A 16,222-nucleotide genomic window follows, 5' to 3' on the forward strand; every position below is an offset into this window, starting at 1 on the left:
GGCCTGCGTCGGGGCGGGAAGGTGCCTGTTAGGTCTGCTGATTCTCACTGTCCCCTTTCTCCCCCAGGCTGCTGATCCCATCGAGAAAGCCCAGCCCCCTGCTGGCAGCCATGCCCCCTTGTTGTGCCCCTTTTTCTGTGAAACACATGACTGTTAATAAAATGCATTGACTTGATTCTGACTCTGGTTTCCTTTGTGAGGTTGGAAAAGGAGTTGGGTGGAGGGGGGCACTGGGCGTGCAGACCCCTGGGCTGTGGACTGACAGAGTGCCTCCAGGCAGGCAAGTGGCCTCACTGAGCTTGGTCCTCTGTGCCAGACCTCGTGTGTGGTGTGCTGGGGTGGGGATGGGGCCACCTCTGTCCTCCCGTGTTGATGGCATAGACACTTGCCAGGCCCTCATTGACCCCCTGCCCAATGTCAGATCTTCATCAGGTCTCTGGCAGGAAAGTGACCACAGGGGTGGAATCCCACTCCTCACTTTGTTGATTCGTATCAGGGGTTTCTCACTTCTGAAGGAGGAGTCTGTTTTCCTATCCATCCTAAGCCTAAACTTTGGTCAATAAAATAATTTAACTACAGAGGTAATGGAACCAAAGAAAAACATACAAAATCCATTTTCAAAGACTCAACAGGGAAGTTTCAAAAATAAATGAGGAAGCTAAGAATTAAAGATTTGCAAACTTCACCTGAGTTCATCAAGGTCTTCATCACAAACTCACAACAGCAGGCAGCCCAGCCCCAGGGAGCAGTGCACCCTTAGGAACCCAAGGAGAAATTCCACTCAGTTCCTCCTCCCGCACACTCAGCTCGGGCCACCTGCGACACAGGATGTGCAGGGACATTTTGCATACGTGCAGCAATTAGTTTTATAGCAGGGGACAGCACCTGAATTGTAGCACTGAACGTAGCGCTACCTGGCAACAGGTGTCAGCACTCATAGGTTAGGGCTCAGGCCCCGCCCTGTCCTCCCTCCCAGCTTCCCCGCCACAGCCCCAGGGTGTTTCACCTGTGCCTCTGCCCCATCAACTAGAAGCTGGGGTTCCCATAGCCCCTCCTTGCTTGAGTCACTTGCTGGAGTGGCTCTCGGGACTTAGGGACAAGGTAGTTACGGGTGTGGGGCTGCAATCATTCAAAGGCTGTTGGAAAGAACACCGGCCGCGTGGGAGAAGGGCGGAGCTTGGCTGCCCTCTCCTGTCGCACAAGTTCCAGACTCTTCCATGTGTTCTGCCCCCTGAGGCTCTCACCTCCACCCTGTGCTTTTGGGTTCCATGGAGACATCACTGCAGAGCAGCCGGTTCCTAGACCGGGAAGGCGCATGCAGCAAGGCCTCTCTGTCCAGGTTCCTCACTACTCCCCCCTTCTCCGATAGGGCTCTCGTGACCCAGCGTCAGCCAAGGCAGCACAGGGAGTGACTTAGGCCACTGTCAGCCTGGGGAAGGAGAAATGCTACTTTCTATGGCCTGCCTGAGAGAGATTTCTGAACCAGGAACCCAGGACATATAAAAAAAAATCAATAGCTAAATTGACACAGATACAGATCTTATAATTATCACACCAGAAAATGACTTGGCTCTGAACCTTTGAGGGTTCCTCAAGATCTGTCTGAAGTCTGCTTTCCCATAATTTCCTGTCGTTGCCTATTTTTAAAAAAATATTTATCTGAAGGGTAGAGTTACAGAGTTACATCTTCAAGGGCCTTACCCTCCTTGCAGACGCCCAGGAGCAGCGTCCCAGGCGCCGGCCGCAAGGGCAGGCCCTGCTGTGACCACACGGAGCAAGTTACTGGAACTTGGGTTGTAGGTGTGCGATTAGCAAACAGGCTCAGAAACAGTGCTTCCCTTTAGGGTGCAAAAATGAAAGTTTTGTGAGCTCCTGCCTCCGGAAAGTGAATATCCCAAGGTTGTTAGTGAATGCAGGATACACGGATCTCTGAGCGAGGGGGCCAGCCAAGGCGCGGGGAGCCCCGGGGGAATGTCCTAGATGTGCCCATGCATCCCTCAGCGTGGAGAACAGACGGAAGAGAACGAGGCACACCGGGAGGAGCATGGCCCAGAGCAGGGGACAGGGACAGCCAGGTACGGGGAGGCAAAGGTCACACCAGCAGTCTCCCTGCTCGCTCAGGTCCGGGAACGCGAGCCCAAGGCTGGGGGTGCACACGAACGCCGGGAATGGCGAAGCCGAGGACAGGGAGGGGAAGCCTTTCAGGACGAGGTTCCCGGAACACTCGCGGACGGGGATGGCCCGTAACCTTGCTGGAATTTGGAAAGGGCGCCAGGGACAGCACGTACGGGCCGGGCGCAGAGCCCCGCCCCCTCGAGCTGCGCGCGGCACGCTGTGCGCTCGGCCCTCGAGCGCTCCCAGCGGGGCTGAGCGCAGCGAGGGGGCCGGGGCGGGGCGTGTGCAGCTGGGGCGGGGCCGGGGCGGGGCGTGTGCGGCCGGGGCGGGGCCGGGGGCGGGGCTGTGCAGTCGGGCCGGGGCCGGAGCGGGGTGTGTGCAGCCGGCCTTCCTGGCCGTTCTGAAGTGACCAGGCGCACGGTCCTGCAGTCTGAGGAGCGCTTCGCCTCTCGGTTTAGGTTCTAGGCTCACTTATGTTCGAAATGCACCCGAACTGCTCCTGTGCCGCTGATAAAGGACGTCATGCTTCTGCTCCTTACGATCCCCGTTTCGCGGCCGTAGGAGGGGAGATGGTTTAGAGAGTTCCGGCTGAGCCGACTCCCCTAGGTGGTAGTTCTAGTGCTTTTCCTCTTGCCTCCGCCCTCCCGGTGCCTCCCAGGTCAGAGTTGAGGGTGTTCAGGCCCATAACCAGCCCCCCGCCCCGGTCCATGTCAGCTAGGTGGTTGGGGGCCGCCAGGCTGAGCCCTCAGCCCCGGTGCTGTGTCCAACGTTGCAGGGGACCGTGCCCCTTCGGGATTAAAGACATGCAGCCCTCCGTGGCCTTTGGTGGGAGGCAGAGTGGAGTGAGTGCCTTCTGCCCTGGCTGCAGCATTGGCCGGGGCAGGGAGGGCACTGACCCGCCGCACGGTCCCCTGTGCCACGCCCCTTGCTCAATGTCTTCTCCTCAGAGCACAGGTGACTCCTGCCCCTGTACCTGCACATGCAATGACGGCAGATTCACTTCCTGCAGGAAGAGTGACTGTGGGGCCTTCCCTGGGGAGCGGCCGACTAGCCAAGGGGCGGGGAAAAGCCATCCCAGGGCCAGAGCAGGGGTGCTGCAGCTGACAGCCTGTGCACATCCCCTACCCCACCCCGACCTGATTAAGCACAAGAGCAGCAGGAGCTTTGAGATGCTTGGTTGCCAACCTCATTTCCAGGATGGGGAAACTGAGGCCCAGTGAATGCTCCAGCCAGTCAAGCTGATACTTGAGAAATGTCCACACTTGATGTATGGTGCCAGAGCCTCCCTATGTGGCCACCAGGCCCTGTCGCTGCCTCTCTGGTCTTTTTGCCCTGACCTTGGCTCAGGCAGGGCTGGACAGCTTTTTCATAGGAAAACCCCCACCCCAAAGACCCACCAGCTGTCTCCTGGCACAGCCTGCCAACCAGAAGTCAGGGTCCCCAGCGCTGGGTGCAGCCTCTACCAGGCCTGCTCTTGGGGCAGGGAGGTGCCAGTGCAGTCAGTTCTGATCTCTCCCTCTCCCCTTTTCCCCCAGAGTGCTGCTGCTGCCCCTCTGGCTATGCCAAGTGTGCCCAGGGCTGCATCTGCTAAGGACATCAGAAACATGTAGCTGCTGTGCCTGATGGCCCCAGATCAGGGTGTGGGGCACAAACCTGTTGGTTTGTTTTATTTTTTTAAGATCATACAATCCTGACCCTTTTTACATACTCCTTTTTCCCTGCCATGTAACATGAAAATAAAAGTTGTGAATTTTATTCTGCCTCTGATTTCCTTTGTATGCCTTAGACATAAGGGGAGCCATGTCCAACAGCAGGAGTAGGGATTAGACTGGGAGCCCAAGGACCAGACTGCTGGAGCCACACCTGAGCCCCCTTCACACTGAGTGCCCGAGGCCGGCCAGATTACCTGCCTGAGCTTCTGTTTCCTAATGATTTGAAGGGGACAGGGACAGGCAGACATAGGTGCCCCTGGGTTCTCACTCACATGTTCATAGCAGAGAAATTTCTCAGTCTCATTCTCTTCCTCCAGGTGCCCTGCCACATGCCAGTCCCTGTTGGATGTTAGGCTTTTTTTTTTTTTTTTTAGATTTATTTATTTGAAAGAGTTAGAGAGAGGGGGAGACAGAGATCTTCCATCTGCTGGTTCACTCCCCAAATGGCCACAAATGGCCACAAGGGGCCCATCTGAAGCCAGGAGCCAGGAAGTTCTGGGTCTCCCACATGGGTGCAAGGGCCCAGGTACTTGGGCCATCCTCTGCTGCTTTCCCAGACACATTAGCAGGAGCTGGATCGGAAGAGGAGCAGCAGGGACTCAAACTGGTGCCACAGCTCCGGCCCCAAGATGTTAGGCTTTTAAGAGGCTCAGGATGGAATCCCAACCCCTGTCTGCTGTGTAAACACCCAGCAGCAATGGAACAGCTTTTATTTCCGTGTCACAGTACTACATTTTGATAAGATACAATACATTACCTACGACAAAACTTTAGACTACACAGGCGCGTTTCAGTAAAATTAAGAACAACGTGATGTAGCAAATGTGGAATTGCAAAAGCACTACACACTTGTGCTAGGGTGTGCATGGCAAACGAAGTGTGCAGACCTGCTCCAGGGTGTGGACCACACCCACTGAGCAGCACTGGTCTGGGGTCCCCCAAGGAACCATGTGTCTTAGTTTCTTGTGATGGACAGGTCACAATGCATGAGCGGCCCGTGTTGTTATCTGCCTCTGAATCTTTGGAAGTTCCCCCCATGGTCAGGCCTCGATCAGCTCAGTCCTTCAAATTCAAGCCCTTGTTGTACCGCAAACCAGCAGGTGATGGGGGATGTGAGGGGAATTACCTAGTCTTATCTCCGCAAGATAACGTGTAGATAAATATTGGTTCCAGATGAAGTGCTTTGTTTCTTCAGATGCGTTGTGAAGGGTGCGGTGGGTCTGCCAGGAAGGAGCAAAGCCAGAAGCCACAGGCGCCTGGTAATTAACAGCAGCAGGTAGCTTCTCGGCTTACATAGTCAAGGAATTGATATTTGATGTTAAAGAGGATGGTGTCTCAGGCCAAGGAGTCAGAGCCACTTTGGCCTGCAGGTGCCCTGTGTAAAAAGAGGGTTTCAGAAGGCAGGCAGTGCCAAGTGCATGGCTATGGCAGGCACACAGCCCTGGTTCACGGCACAGTTCACCACTTCACGCTGTGTGATGAAGACGGCTTACTCACCCTCTCTGAGCTTCCGGTTCCTCATTTGTAGAACAGAGATTATGTCTCTAGGTCGTGGGTAAATGTGGCAGTGGCCCAGCTCCTGGCTAAGGCTGAATAAGCAGTGGTGGTTGTGGCTTTGGGTTCACATGGACTTTTTCATGGCAGAGTTCTGTTAGCTCCCATCAAGCCCCTTGGAAAGGCCCCTCTGTGGGAAACACTGCTACGGATTGGAAGCTGGGGAGGGGATTAGGACTCTGCTGATCTGGTTCTAAGAGCCTGTGGGTGATCTCATGACCAAACCCTGTAACACAAGACGCTGCCCCAGCATTTGGACTGACAATACGCCTTCCCCACAACTTCCTGACACTTGATCTTCACAGGAAACAGTGAGACAATGAATGTGCATGGGGCGGTGAGATGATGCCATCTTCCAGAGGAGTTAAGCAACCAGCCTGTGACACACAGCTTGGAAGTGAAAGTGTGAATGAACTTACGCTACAACTGTCCTCCTGTGCTGACCTCAGCTGTAGATCCTGATATCGCTGGATGCCCAGCCCTGCCTCTCCCAGTTCAGAGCCAGAAGGGCCCTTGGTTTGTTAGTCCTACTGTGTCCCTGACTTGAGAGATGGCACACGGAAGCCCAACGAGGTCACAGAGCTCTGCGGAGATACCTGCCTGCTGGCTCAGTGGTCTTCTTCCTGTTCAAGGTCAAGGACTTTCCCATGATAGGGTGATGTGGGGTGAAGGGTGAGGGCGTGACGCTGCAGTCACTAATCTTAGCAGTGTCATGCCTGGCTCCATCTCCTCCCACAAAAGGGGTATCATAATAGAGTCTGCTTAAGGACTACGAGTGTTGATAGATGTAACGAACTGAGACTGGCTCCTGTCAAGTGATAAGGCATCTATTATATATCTTTTAAAGATTTATTTATTTATTGTTTGAAAAGCAGAGTTACAAAAAGAGACACACAGAGAGATCTTCCATCCACTGGTCACTCCCTAAATGGCCGGAATGGCAGAGCCTGAGCGAGGCCAAAGCCGGGAGGCAGGAACTCCATCCTTATCTCCCACGAGGGTGGCAGGGACTCAAGCACCCGAGACACCCTCTGCCGCCTTCCCGGCTACACTAGCAGGGAACTGGATCGGAAGTGGAGCAGCCGGGCCTCAAATCGGTGCTCATATGGAATGCTGGCATTGTCGCTGGCTGTGGGGAGCAATCCGGACTAGACTAAGTTACTCGAATTAAGACTTATTCTATGCATCTGCTCTCCCACAATGTGGCGTTGGGAGAGAAGTAAACAGCTTCCGCACAGCTGCCTCCAGTTCAACTAATAAACTGTAGGACTTGCTCCTGATTGGAGGAGAGCAGCGTACTCGGCGTGTGGGCAGCCGAGTTAGGATTGGCGGAGGAGGACTATAAAGGAGGAGAGAGACGGCATGCACCAGGAACATCTATGGGGAACATCTAAGGGAACCCGTGCAGCCCCCGAGAAGAGCCGGCCGGCGGTGTGCCGCTCCCCTGCGGAAGTGGGGAATGCGGCCAGGGGGAACTGCCCTTCCACGGAGGTGGAAGGGATAGTAGCCAACCCGGGAAGAACCAGCAGCAAACCCGGGGAGGGCCGAGCAGACGAAAGAACAGCGCAGGGCTTAGTGTCGTTCCTCCACGAAGACGGGGAGCGACAGCTGGCATTGTTCCAAGAGATCTATTATATTTTGATATTATTTTATTGTCTTTCTTCATAGCATAGGAGATGTTTTTACTTCAGAGAAATAAGGCAGATCTGGTGTTTTCACTGAGTGTCTGATGTCCTTGTTGTCAACCAGGTGAGTATGTGATCTGTGGCCCAGACAGGAGCCTCTACACAGGGATCCAGGTTGCATGATAAAGGGATGAGCAAGACAGTTCATGTTCTGACAGATTCCGGGGGTGCCGGCCACTTCTGTTATAAAACGTGCCGTTAGCACAGGCATTTGGTTAAGATGCCCCAGGATGCCTGCGTCCCATATCAGAGTACCTGGGTGCAAGTCTCAGCTCCACTTCTGATTCCAGCTTCCTGCTATCCATGTGGGAAAGTCACATAGAGTTCAAGGCTTCTGGCTTCTGGCTTCTGCCTGGCCCAGCCCTGCATGTTGTGGGCATTTGGGGAGTGAACTAGTGGACAGAAGATCTCTTTCTGTCTATCTCTGTCTCCGTCTCCATCTCCATTTCTATCTCTCTGTGTCTCTCTGCCTTTGAAATAGAAAAATAACTAAAAATAAAGAAAGCAAGCCTGGTGGTCAATTTTAAAAATGCACTATTATTTAATTTTTTTGTGAAGATTCCTATTTCCTTAAAGACCTTCACACAAAAAGCAAACTCTTTGTCACCACTGCACATAAGGATCCATCTAGGGTTAGGGTTAGGGTTAGGGTTTGGGTATTCCAGATATAGAAAGTAGCAAATGCATCTATCCCTTCTGTGTCACTCTTGTTGCTCCTGATAGGCCTCCAGGATTGCTCCTGTTTTTAAAGGTTCCAGTGGTAGGGAGGTGGTGCAGACAGAGGGAGGTGAGAGGCCTTCTTCTAGCCTGTGAAACAGACCGGATTCAGGAGCAGCAGGGCTGCTTTCTAGCTCTGTGCCTGGACTAGCTGCTCAAAGTCCTGCTGTAGATGTCCAGTTTCTAAGAATTTCTACCTAGTATGTCCCTTTGGGGTTGTGAAGGTTCAAAGATGGAAAGTGATAAAACAGGGGGTGGCGTAGATTAATGCCATGTAATGGAAATAGTTTATCATTTATTTATTTGAAAGGGAGAAGATGAGAGAGGGAGGGAGGGAGGGAGGGAGGGAGGAAGAGAGAGAGAGAGAGAGAGAGAGAGAGAGAGAGAGAGAGAGAATCGTATATTCTGCTGATTCACTACTCAAATGGCAGCAACCTGGTCTCCAAAGCCAGGAGCCAAACTCCGTCTGGGTCTCCCACGTGGGTGGCAGGGGCCCAAGCATCTTCTGCTGCTCTCCTGTGCGCATTCGCAAGGAGCTGGGCGGGAAGAAAAGAAGCCAGGACACCGACCTCGATCCCCGGAATACCGGAGTCACAAGCGGCGCTTAAGCCGCGGGCGCCCGCCCTCCGGTAACGGGCATGCTAAAAGAAAAACAACCACTCTTTTTGTCCAGTGTTAGATCTGCACAGCTACAAGATCGCCCTCTTGGGAGCCTCCCTTGGAACCTTTCCATTACAGACGGCGGGCGCCCTAGGCTAAGGGAGGAGCGAGGACGCTTAAGTAAAAGAACTGGGGCAAATGTGCCCGCACACCCCTGAGTCCACCATGTCGCTGTGCACAAGAGAAACGTGTCCCAGAACCTACGTGGGGACAGGGAGAGCCACAGGGCAGGCGAAGGTCACACCCACCGCCAGCCCTCTGCACACAACACCCTCGCTGTGCTTGCTCCCAGCTCGCGCCGATCACGGGACGTGAGCGCGAGGCTGGGACTGCACACGAGTTTCGGGAACCGCGAGGCTGGGAACACTCAGCAGGGCTGGGGGAGAGGGCAGGAGTACGGCATGGACTGGATTCCCGGAGCGCCCTCGGAGCACAACAGCGGGGAAGGGCGGCGGGAAACACTGGGCGTTGGGCCCGGCACGCAGTCTCACCCACGCCAGCCTGCCTCCAAGGCACCGCCCCCGCGGTGCGCGCAGAGCGGCGCTCCGGGAATCCTGCACCCGGCCCGGAGTGCGCACAGCCGGGTCCAGGGCGGCGGGCCGTGCGCCCCGGCCGGGGCGGGTGCAAGGGCCGGGGCGGGGCCTTTGCGCCCGGGCCCTCTCTTCCGACTATAAAGTGAGCTGGGGATGGCTCCTAGGTACCAACGCGCCTCTCAAGCGCCCAGCTAACTCTTCACCTTTCACTTCGCGTCTCCAGCTTCACCAGAGCTCGAAATGGACCTCAACTGCTCCTGCGCCACCCGTAAGTGATGCAGGGTTTCCAGGCTTAGGGTCTCCTTTTCTCAGCCAGAGAAAAGGTTTCTGGGGCGGGAAGAGGGCTCACTGGGAGTGCTGGCCGAAGTGGACTCCTTTACTTTGCAATTCTGGTGCTTTCTGCCGGTCAAATGCCTTCAGCATCTTTTAGAACTTTCCCATCATCCTAGTGCCTCCCGTTTCAAGAGCGGGAGGATGTAAGGTGGAAACTCCCCAGCTCAGGAGGTCGAGGACTGCTGACCAGCACCTTGTGCCCTAAGCAATACTTGTGCTGCCCGGGCTAGGAGGTGACAGGGACATCGCCTATCAGGACTGTCAACAGAAGGCTCTGGGGGGGGTGTAAAATCAGAAGGGTAACATGCCCCTCCCAGCCTATGGGGAGACAAGCTATGGGGACACAGAGCTACCTGGCTGCGGTGTCCTGAGCAGGGAGCCGGCTGACCGACTCCTGGTTCTTCTGCATCACACCCATTGCTCACTGCCTGTCGTCCTCCTCCCTCCAGGTGACTCCTGCGCCTGTGCCAGCTCCTGCAAATGCAAAGAATGCAAATGCACCTCCTGCAAGAAGAGTGAGTGTGGGGCTTTCCCTGGGCATCTTGGGGGGTCAGCAGAGGCGGGGATGGACTGCAGAGCAGGCAGGAGCAGGGCAGTGCGCAGCTTGCCTACATCCCGGCACCTGATTCAGGATCAGTCATAGAGTATAGAGATGGTTGATTCCCAGCCTCTGTTAGCATGTAGAAACTGAGGGCCAGAGACTGCAACAGCCAGTCAAGACAGACCTAGTACTTGGGGCATTCCTCCCTGACGTTCTGCAAGACTGGTCTACCTCCATCCTTAGCCCCAGTCTTTCTGCCCTGCCCCGGGCTCAGGTAGGGCCAGGCAATTCTCTGATGGGAAAACCCTCCACTGCTTGTCTTATGCCATTGCTTGTGAACCTGAACAAAGAATCCTGCAGAGCTGGGGGCCCGAGCCTGTGCCAGACCCGCTGTGGGAGCGGGGAGGGGCCAGTCAAGTCAGCTCTGACCTCTTCCCTCTCTCTCTCCTCTCCCCAGGCTGCTGCTCCTGCTGCCCTGCGGGCTGCACCAAGTGTGCCCAGGGCTGCATCTGCAAAGGGGCATTGGACAAGTGCAGCTGCTGCGCCTGACACCCGCAGAGCCCAGCTCCCAGATGTAAATAGCGCAATGTGTACAAACCTGGATTTTCTCCCCCATGCAGTCCGACCCCTTTGCTCCATTCCTTGTGTGAAATGTGTGAATGATAATAAAAGTTGTTGACTTCATGCTGACTCTGTTTTTTTCTGTGTGGTTTGGGAATGAGAGACTGGGTTGGAGAACTGACCTGGCTGTGCGGAGCCCTGGGCTCTGGAAGGAAGTGTTGGCCCCTTCAGGCAGCCCAGGGCTCCTCTCTGAGCTCCCAGCGCCTTAGGGTGTGTCAGGGGCAGATGGCGCCTCCCTGTTCGGGTCAAGGGTTAGTGCCACAGAAACTCCTCCATCCCTCATTTTTATTCTCTGACTACCCTACCCATTTCAATTCCAATTTTAGGCTTGAAAGAGAGATGGGGTGGAGTCCAACTCTCCACTTGCTGAATCCCACCTGGGCTTTTGGAATGCCGGGGTAATGGAACCATTTTTATTTCCTGTCCATTGCAAGCCCAAGTCTTGGTAAATAACATGACACTAATTATGAACACAATGAAATCAGGGAAAACAGCGGGGTTGTTTGATTCAACAGGAAAATTGTAAAACTATGCGGAGAAAGAACAGGCGAATTGCTGCTGCCTACCGATGAAGCACATGGCACACTGGAAAGAGTTCAGAGCCCAGCCTCAGTGTGTGGACCTCGCACCCTGGGCAGCGCCGGCCCAGACCACCCAACCAGTTGCCACTGGTTGGCTGTTGCTGACCCTGGATGGCTCCCTGCTGTGCTGTGGGTCTGCAGCTGGGAGTTCCTCCGAGTCGGGCTGGATCTGCCTCTCTTGCAAATGCCAGCCCTTGGCTACTTCAACCTAGCAAAGTGGCGCGGTGTTTGGAGGAAGTTGCCTGGCTGTCCTGGCAACATGGAGAGAACCTTGGCACCACATGCAGGACTCCCTTTGAGCCCATGCCAGAGGGATGGTGGATTCTGCAGTTGGAAGGGCGTGGTGTTCATTAGAAGTGAGGCCCTGGTGCCTTCTAATTAGAGCTAACAGTTAGTGCCCCTGGCTGTTTGTTAGGGCTTGCTATTTGATGTGTAGTCAAGGAGAAGATGAGTCTCCTGGCCTGAAGTCAGGAGCTCCCTGTGTGAGGGAGGGCAGCCTGCACCGAGTGCATGGGTTGATGTCAGGCAGCCCTGGGACACGGCCCAGTTCACCACTTACTGGCTGTGTGGCCTGGGCAAGTCACTTGACCTCTCTGAATGTCCTTTCCTCATTTGTAAAAAGAGAACTATTTATAGGGATTAAATGTGATAGTGGCCCGGCTCCTGGCTGGGGCTTGATAAACAGTGGCAATGATGATCATCCTGCTCACACCGATTTTCTTGGAGAGTGAATCCTGTTAAATCCCACAGGTTCCTGGGAGAAGGCCGTTAGGTGTGGAAGCATTGCTGTGGGTTGGATGCTGCGATTGCCATGGCAACCCAGCTGACCCAGTGCCAGGAGTGTGTGCGCCTCCTGCAGAGCCCTCTGAGTTAAGATGCTGCCCGGCGTCTGTGCAGACGTGAAGCCTTTCCCACCTTTCAGATCACTTGACCTTCTCACAATATAGTGGACGAGAGTGACAAACCTCAGGACCGTGGCACCGGCGATGATGCATGGGGCTGCAGTGATGGTACCGCCTACCACGGTAGCTGAGCCACCTGCCCAGTGTCCCACAGAGCGAGAGAGTTCTGAATGGGCTTCTACTACGGCTGGCCTCTCACCCTGACCACAGTGAGCGGAGGATGATGTTAGGGGCGCTACACCCTGCCTATTTCTGTTCAGAGCTGGAAGGGTCCTCTGGGAGGGACCGACTGTGCTGTTACCTGGAGACAAGGGAAACGGAGGCCCCAGAGGCCACAGAGCTAAGCAGAGGGAGCCGAGTGCCGACTCCGGGTCCTTCTCAGTGCTGCCGCTGTGCCAGCTTTCAGTGACCTTGTCTCATAGGTGACATGGAGGCAGGAGCAGTAGGCGAGGGCACGATGGTGTTGACAGCTAGCCTGTGCCACCTACAGCAGTGTGACAGAACCTCTGTGCGGCTCATCCTCGTCACCTGTGAAAGGGGCATGATCCTGGCACCTGCCTGACAGCATCTGATGACCTGCTGCAGGGAAGGCGCTGGGAACGTGGTGTGGTCCGTGGAGAGAGCCGTCTGGTAGTAGCTGCTGCTTTCCCATCCTTCTGCACTGCCTGGGGACGAAGCAGCCAGGCCTGCTGTGCTCGCCTGGGTCTCCTGCATCCTTCTCACCTACCCCGTGACCATGTCACCCGGGGCCGGGGCAGACACTCACTCTGCAGCCTCCTCCAGGGTCCGAGGGGCAGAATATCAGGGCCTGGCTTGTGGGAGCGAGCAAGTCCATGGAAGGCAGCTCCAGTGGTGTCTGGCAAGCAGTGCGAGGTCTAAAATAACAGCTATTATTTTATTCTCTTTTTCATAGCACAGAGGCCACTTTTTTTAAATGTTATAAGACAATTTAATGCTAATTACTAATATTTTCAAAACAGTAGCATTATGAAAAATCTTATTTCAATCACATGTAGCAAACATCAATGAACAAGAAACGAAAGTGAAACTTGCTGGAGAATATTCCAATGTTTCTCAGTGGGTTCACTTCACACTCCTGCTGCGCTTGGTCCAGTTGTTCAGCGCCTTAAAACAGACACTTCAGCAACTAGAAATGTTAGTTCTGTTTGGCTTTTTTTCCCCTAGTAGGAGAAAGCAGTCTTTGAAACATGAACTAAAATAGTCTAGAAGTCTTGCAAGGGTCCAGGTCAGCACAGTGGCTAACTGCCATCCCTCTTCTCATCTAAGTACTTTATTTCATTACTCTTGAAGAATTTATTTTCTTGATATCACTTGGGCTCAAAATCAATGTTCCACTTTTGAATTTTCCAATTTGTCCAGTCCGTAGAGGCCACTTTTCTACCTCTAGATGTATAAGCCAGGCCTGACAGGTCTCCCTGAGTATCTTACGCTGGCTATATCAACCACATGAGTATGTGACCTGTGACCCAGGCAGGTCCTCCACTCTTCCACAAAAAAAGTGGGTTGGGGCAGACATTTGGCTTCGTGGTTAGGACGCCTGCATCTCACACCAGAGTGCGTGGATTTGATTCCAGCTCCAGAAGGCACCAAGGCAGTGGTGATGGGTCTAGTAGTTGAGTTCCTGCCACCACTGTAGGGGGACCTGGACTGAGTTCCTGGTTCCCAGCCCCAGTCTGCTGGCCGGTGCAGGCAAGTAGGAAATGAATGAGAGCAGATATAAGTGCTTTCTGTCTCTTTAAATAAAAGGGGTTGGGGGATCCACATGGAGGATATCAGCCCTTCAGTCATGAACAAGAGCCTGTGTTCTCGTCACTGATACAATAGAATGAATTCCATTTCTGCTACCACCTGCACCGTTATTTCACTTACTATTTTCCTTTGAAGCCATTATATTACTTTTTTTTTTTTTTTTTTTGACAGGCAGAGTGGAGAGTGAGAGAGAGAGAGACAGAGAGAAAGGTCTTCCTTTTGCCGTTGGTTCACCCTCCAATGGCCACTGCGGCTGGCGCCGCACTGATCCGAAGCTAGGAGCCAGGTGCTTCTCCTGGTCTCCCATGCGGGTGCAGGGCCCAAGGACCTGGGCCATCCTCCACTGCACTCCCTGGCCACAGCAGAGAGCTGGCCTGGAAGAGGGGCAACCGGGATAGAATCTGGCGCCCCGACCTGGACTAGAACCCGGTGTGCCGGTGCTGCAAGGCTGAGGATTAGCCTAGTGAGCCACGGCGCCAGCCAGTTATATTACTTTATGCATGTTTATATGAAAAGCAACTCAACCAGTACTGAAAGTGAGAATCCATTCCCCTTCCACATATGCAGTTACTTCAAAACACTCGTGGAAAATGGAATTAAAAGATCTGTTTAAGGGTGAGCATTTGTTACTGCTGTTAGGATGCCTGCATCCCATATCAAAGTGCCAGGGTTCAAGTCCCAGCTCTGCTTCTGGTCCCAGGCTACTGTGCACCCTGGGAAGCAGAGGTAAGTCAAATACTTGGGTCCCTACCACCCACGTGAGACACCTGGCTATGGCTTCAGCCCCAGTGGTGGTGTGCATTTGGGGAATAAACTAGTGGATGGAACATCTCCAGTTTCTCTCTGCCTGGCCCTGTGATATAAACAAAGATTTTTAAAGATACCTTTGCTTTGGTGCAAAATCTTTTTTTAAATCTTTGCATAGTTATTTTCATAGCACACATGTTCCAAAAACTTTCAGAAAACCTCTCATATGCAATGTTTTCAAAATTTTTTGAACCAAAATCAACCGGTCTCTTAATTTCCATTTTCCTTTGAACTTTTTTGGCATACCCTGTAGCCATACAATTTATGTGTGTGTGTATCTCCCTTTCGTATCTCTTTTGTTTGCTGCCCCCGAAATTGATCTTGTTTTTGCTTTCAAGATTTCAATCAGTAGAGAGGTTTTGAAGATATACCTAGGCCAAAGGGAAGCTTTCTCATGGACCGCTTGCCCTTGGAAAGCTGATCAGATACAGCACTTCCTAGCCCTATGTCAACCGGATAGTTACTCATATGACTCAGGTTGTAGGTGTGCGCTTAGTAAAACGGGCTCATAAAAAGCACTGCTGGGAGGGCTGGCATTGTGGCGCAGAGGGTTAACGCCCTGGTCTGAAGTGCTGGCGTCCCATATGGGCGCTGGTTCAAAACCTGTCTGCTCCACTTCCAATTCAGCTCTCTGCTATGGCCTGGGAAAACAGTAGGAGATGGCTCAAGTCCTTGGGCCCCTGCACCTGTGTGGGGGAAACAGAGGAAGCTCCTGGCTTTGGATTAGCACAGCTCAGGCTGTTGGGGCCAATTGGAGAATGAGCCATTGGATGAAGGATCTCTCTCTCTCTCTCTCTCTCTCTCTCTCTCTCTCTGCCTCTCCTCTCTCTCTCTTCCTCTCCTCTCTCTCTCTTCCTCTCCTCTCTCTCTCTCTCTGTAACTCTGACTTTCAAATAAATAAATAATTTTTTTAAAAGCACTGCTGGGAAGATTCGCAGAAAAGGATGATAGGGGCTGGCGCTGTGGTGAGGCAGGTTAAAGCCCTGGCCTGCAGTGCCAGCATCCCATATGGGCGCCAGTTCAAGTCCTGGCTGCTCCACTTCCAATCCAGCTCTCTGCTGTGGCCTGGGAAAGCAGTAGAAGATGGCCCAGGTCCTTGGGCCCCTGCACCCACGTGGGAGACCCTGAAGAAGCTCCTGGCTTCGGATCAGTGCAGCTCCAGCCGTTGCAGCCAGTTGGGGAATGGACCAACAGATAGAAGACCTCTCTCTCTCTCTCTCTCCCTCTCTCTGCCTTTCCTTCTCTCTCCGTGTAACTCTGACTTTCAAATAAATAAATCTTTAAAAAAAAATGAAAGAAAGAAAAGGATGATAAACAGAGCTTGGCACGGTCTACAGGCTATATAATAGCTAAAGATCCTGAAAGAGAAACCATCACTTTTCTGCTTTTTAAGGTAACACAGGCTCTGTATACTGCCTAAGGACAAGACTTTAAAATGAGCTTTCCCCTGGGGGCATCCTGGAGTAGGTGGGGTGGCTAGGCTGAGGGGAGCCCCTGGAGAGTCTTCCAGATAGGAGGACCCAGACAAATGTGCCCAGCCACCCCTCAGGCTCAGGGAATTGGGGGGAGGGAGGCAGAGCCCCGGATCTGCTTTCCTGCTGTGTACGAGAGAAACGGGGCCAAGGACTGGCATGGGAACAAGGACAGGCACAGCGGGGGACGCAGGGGTCATGTTCATGGCCAGACCTCTG

At 53.6% G+C, this 16,222-nt stretch overlaps 1 protein-coding gene across 1 annotated transcript; it reads left to right on the forward strand.

Annotated features, from left to right (window-relative positions):
- The first annotated feature begins 9,013 nt into the window (after positions 1 to 9,013).
- On the forward strand, positions 9,014 to 10,534 carry LOC100343557 (metallothionein-2E). Its single transcript, XM_008257317.4, has 3 exons — positions 9,014 to 9,244; positions 9,759 to 9,824; positions 10,308 to 10,534. Exons 1-3 carry the CDS (start codon positions 9,217 to 9,219, stop codon positions 10,397 to 10,399), a joined length of 186 nt encoding a protein of 61 aa, XP_008255539.2. The 5' UTR covers positions 9,014 to 9,216; the 3' UTR covers positions 10,400 to 10,534.
- The last annotated feature ends 5,688 nt before the right edge of the window (positions 10,535 to 16,222 follow it).

Source organism: Oryctolagus cuniculus, chromosome 18 (genome assembly GCF_964237555.1).
Source record: "Oryctolagus cuniculus chromosome 18, mOryCun1.1, whole genome shotgun sequence".
Taxonomy (NCBI): Eukaryota; Metazoa; Chordata; class Mammalia; order Lagomorpha; family Leporidae; genus Oryctolagus; species Oryctolagus cuniculus.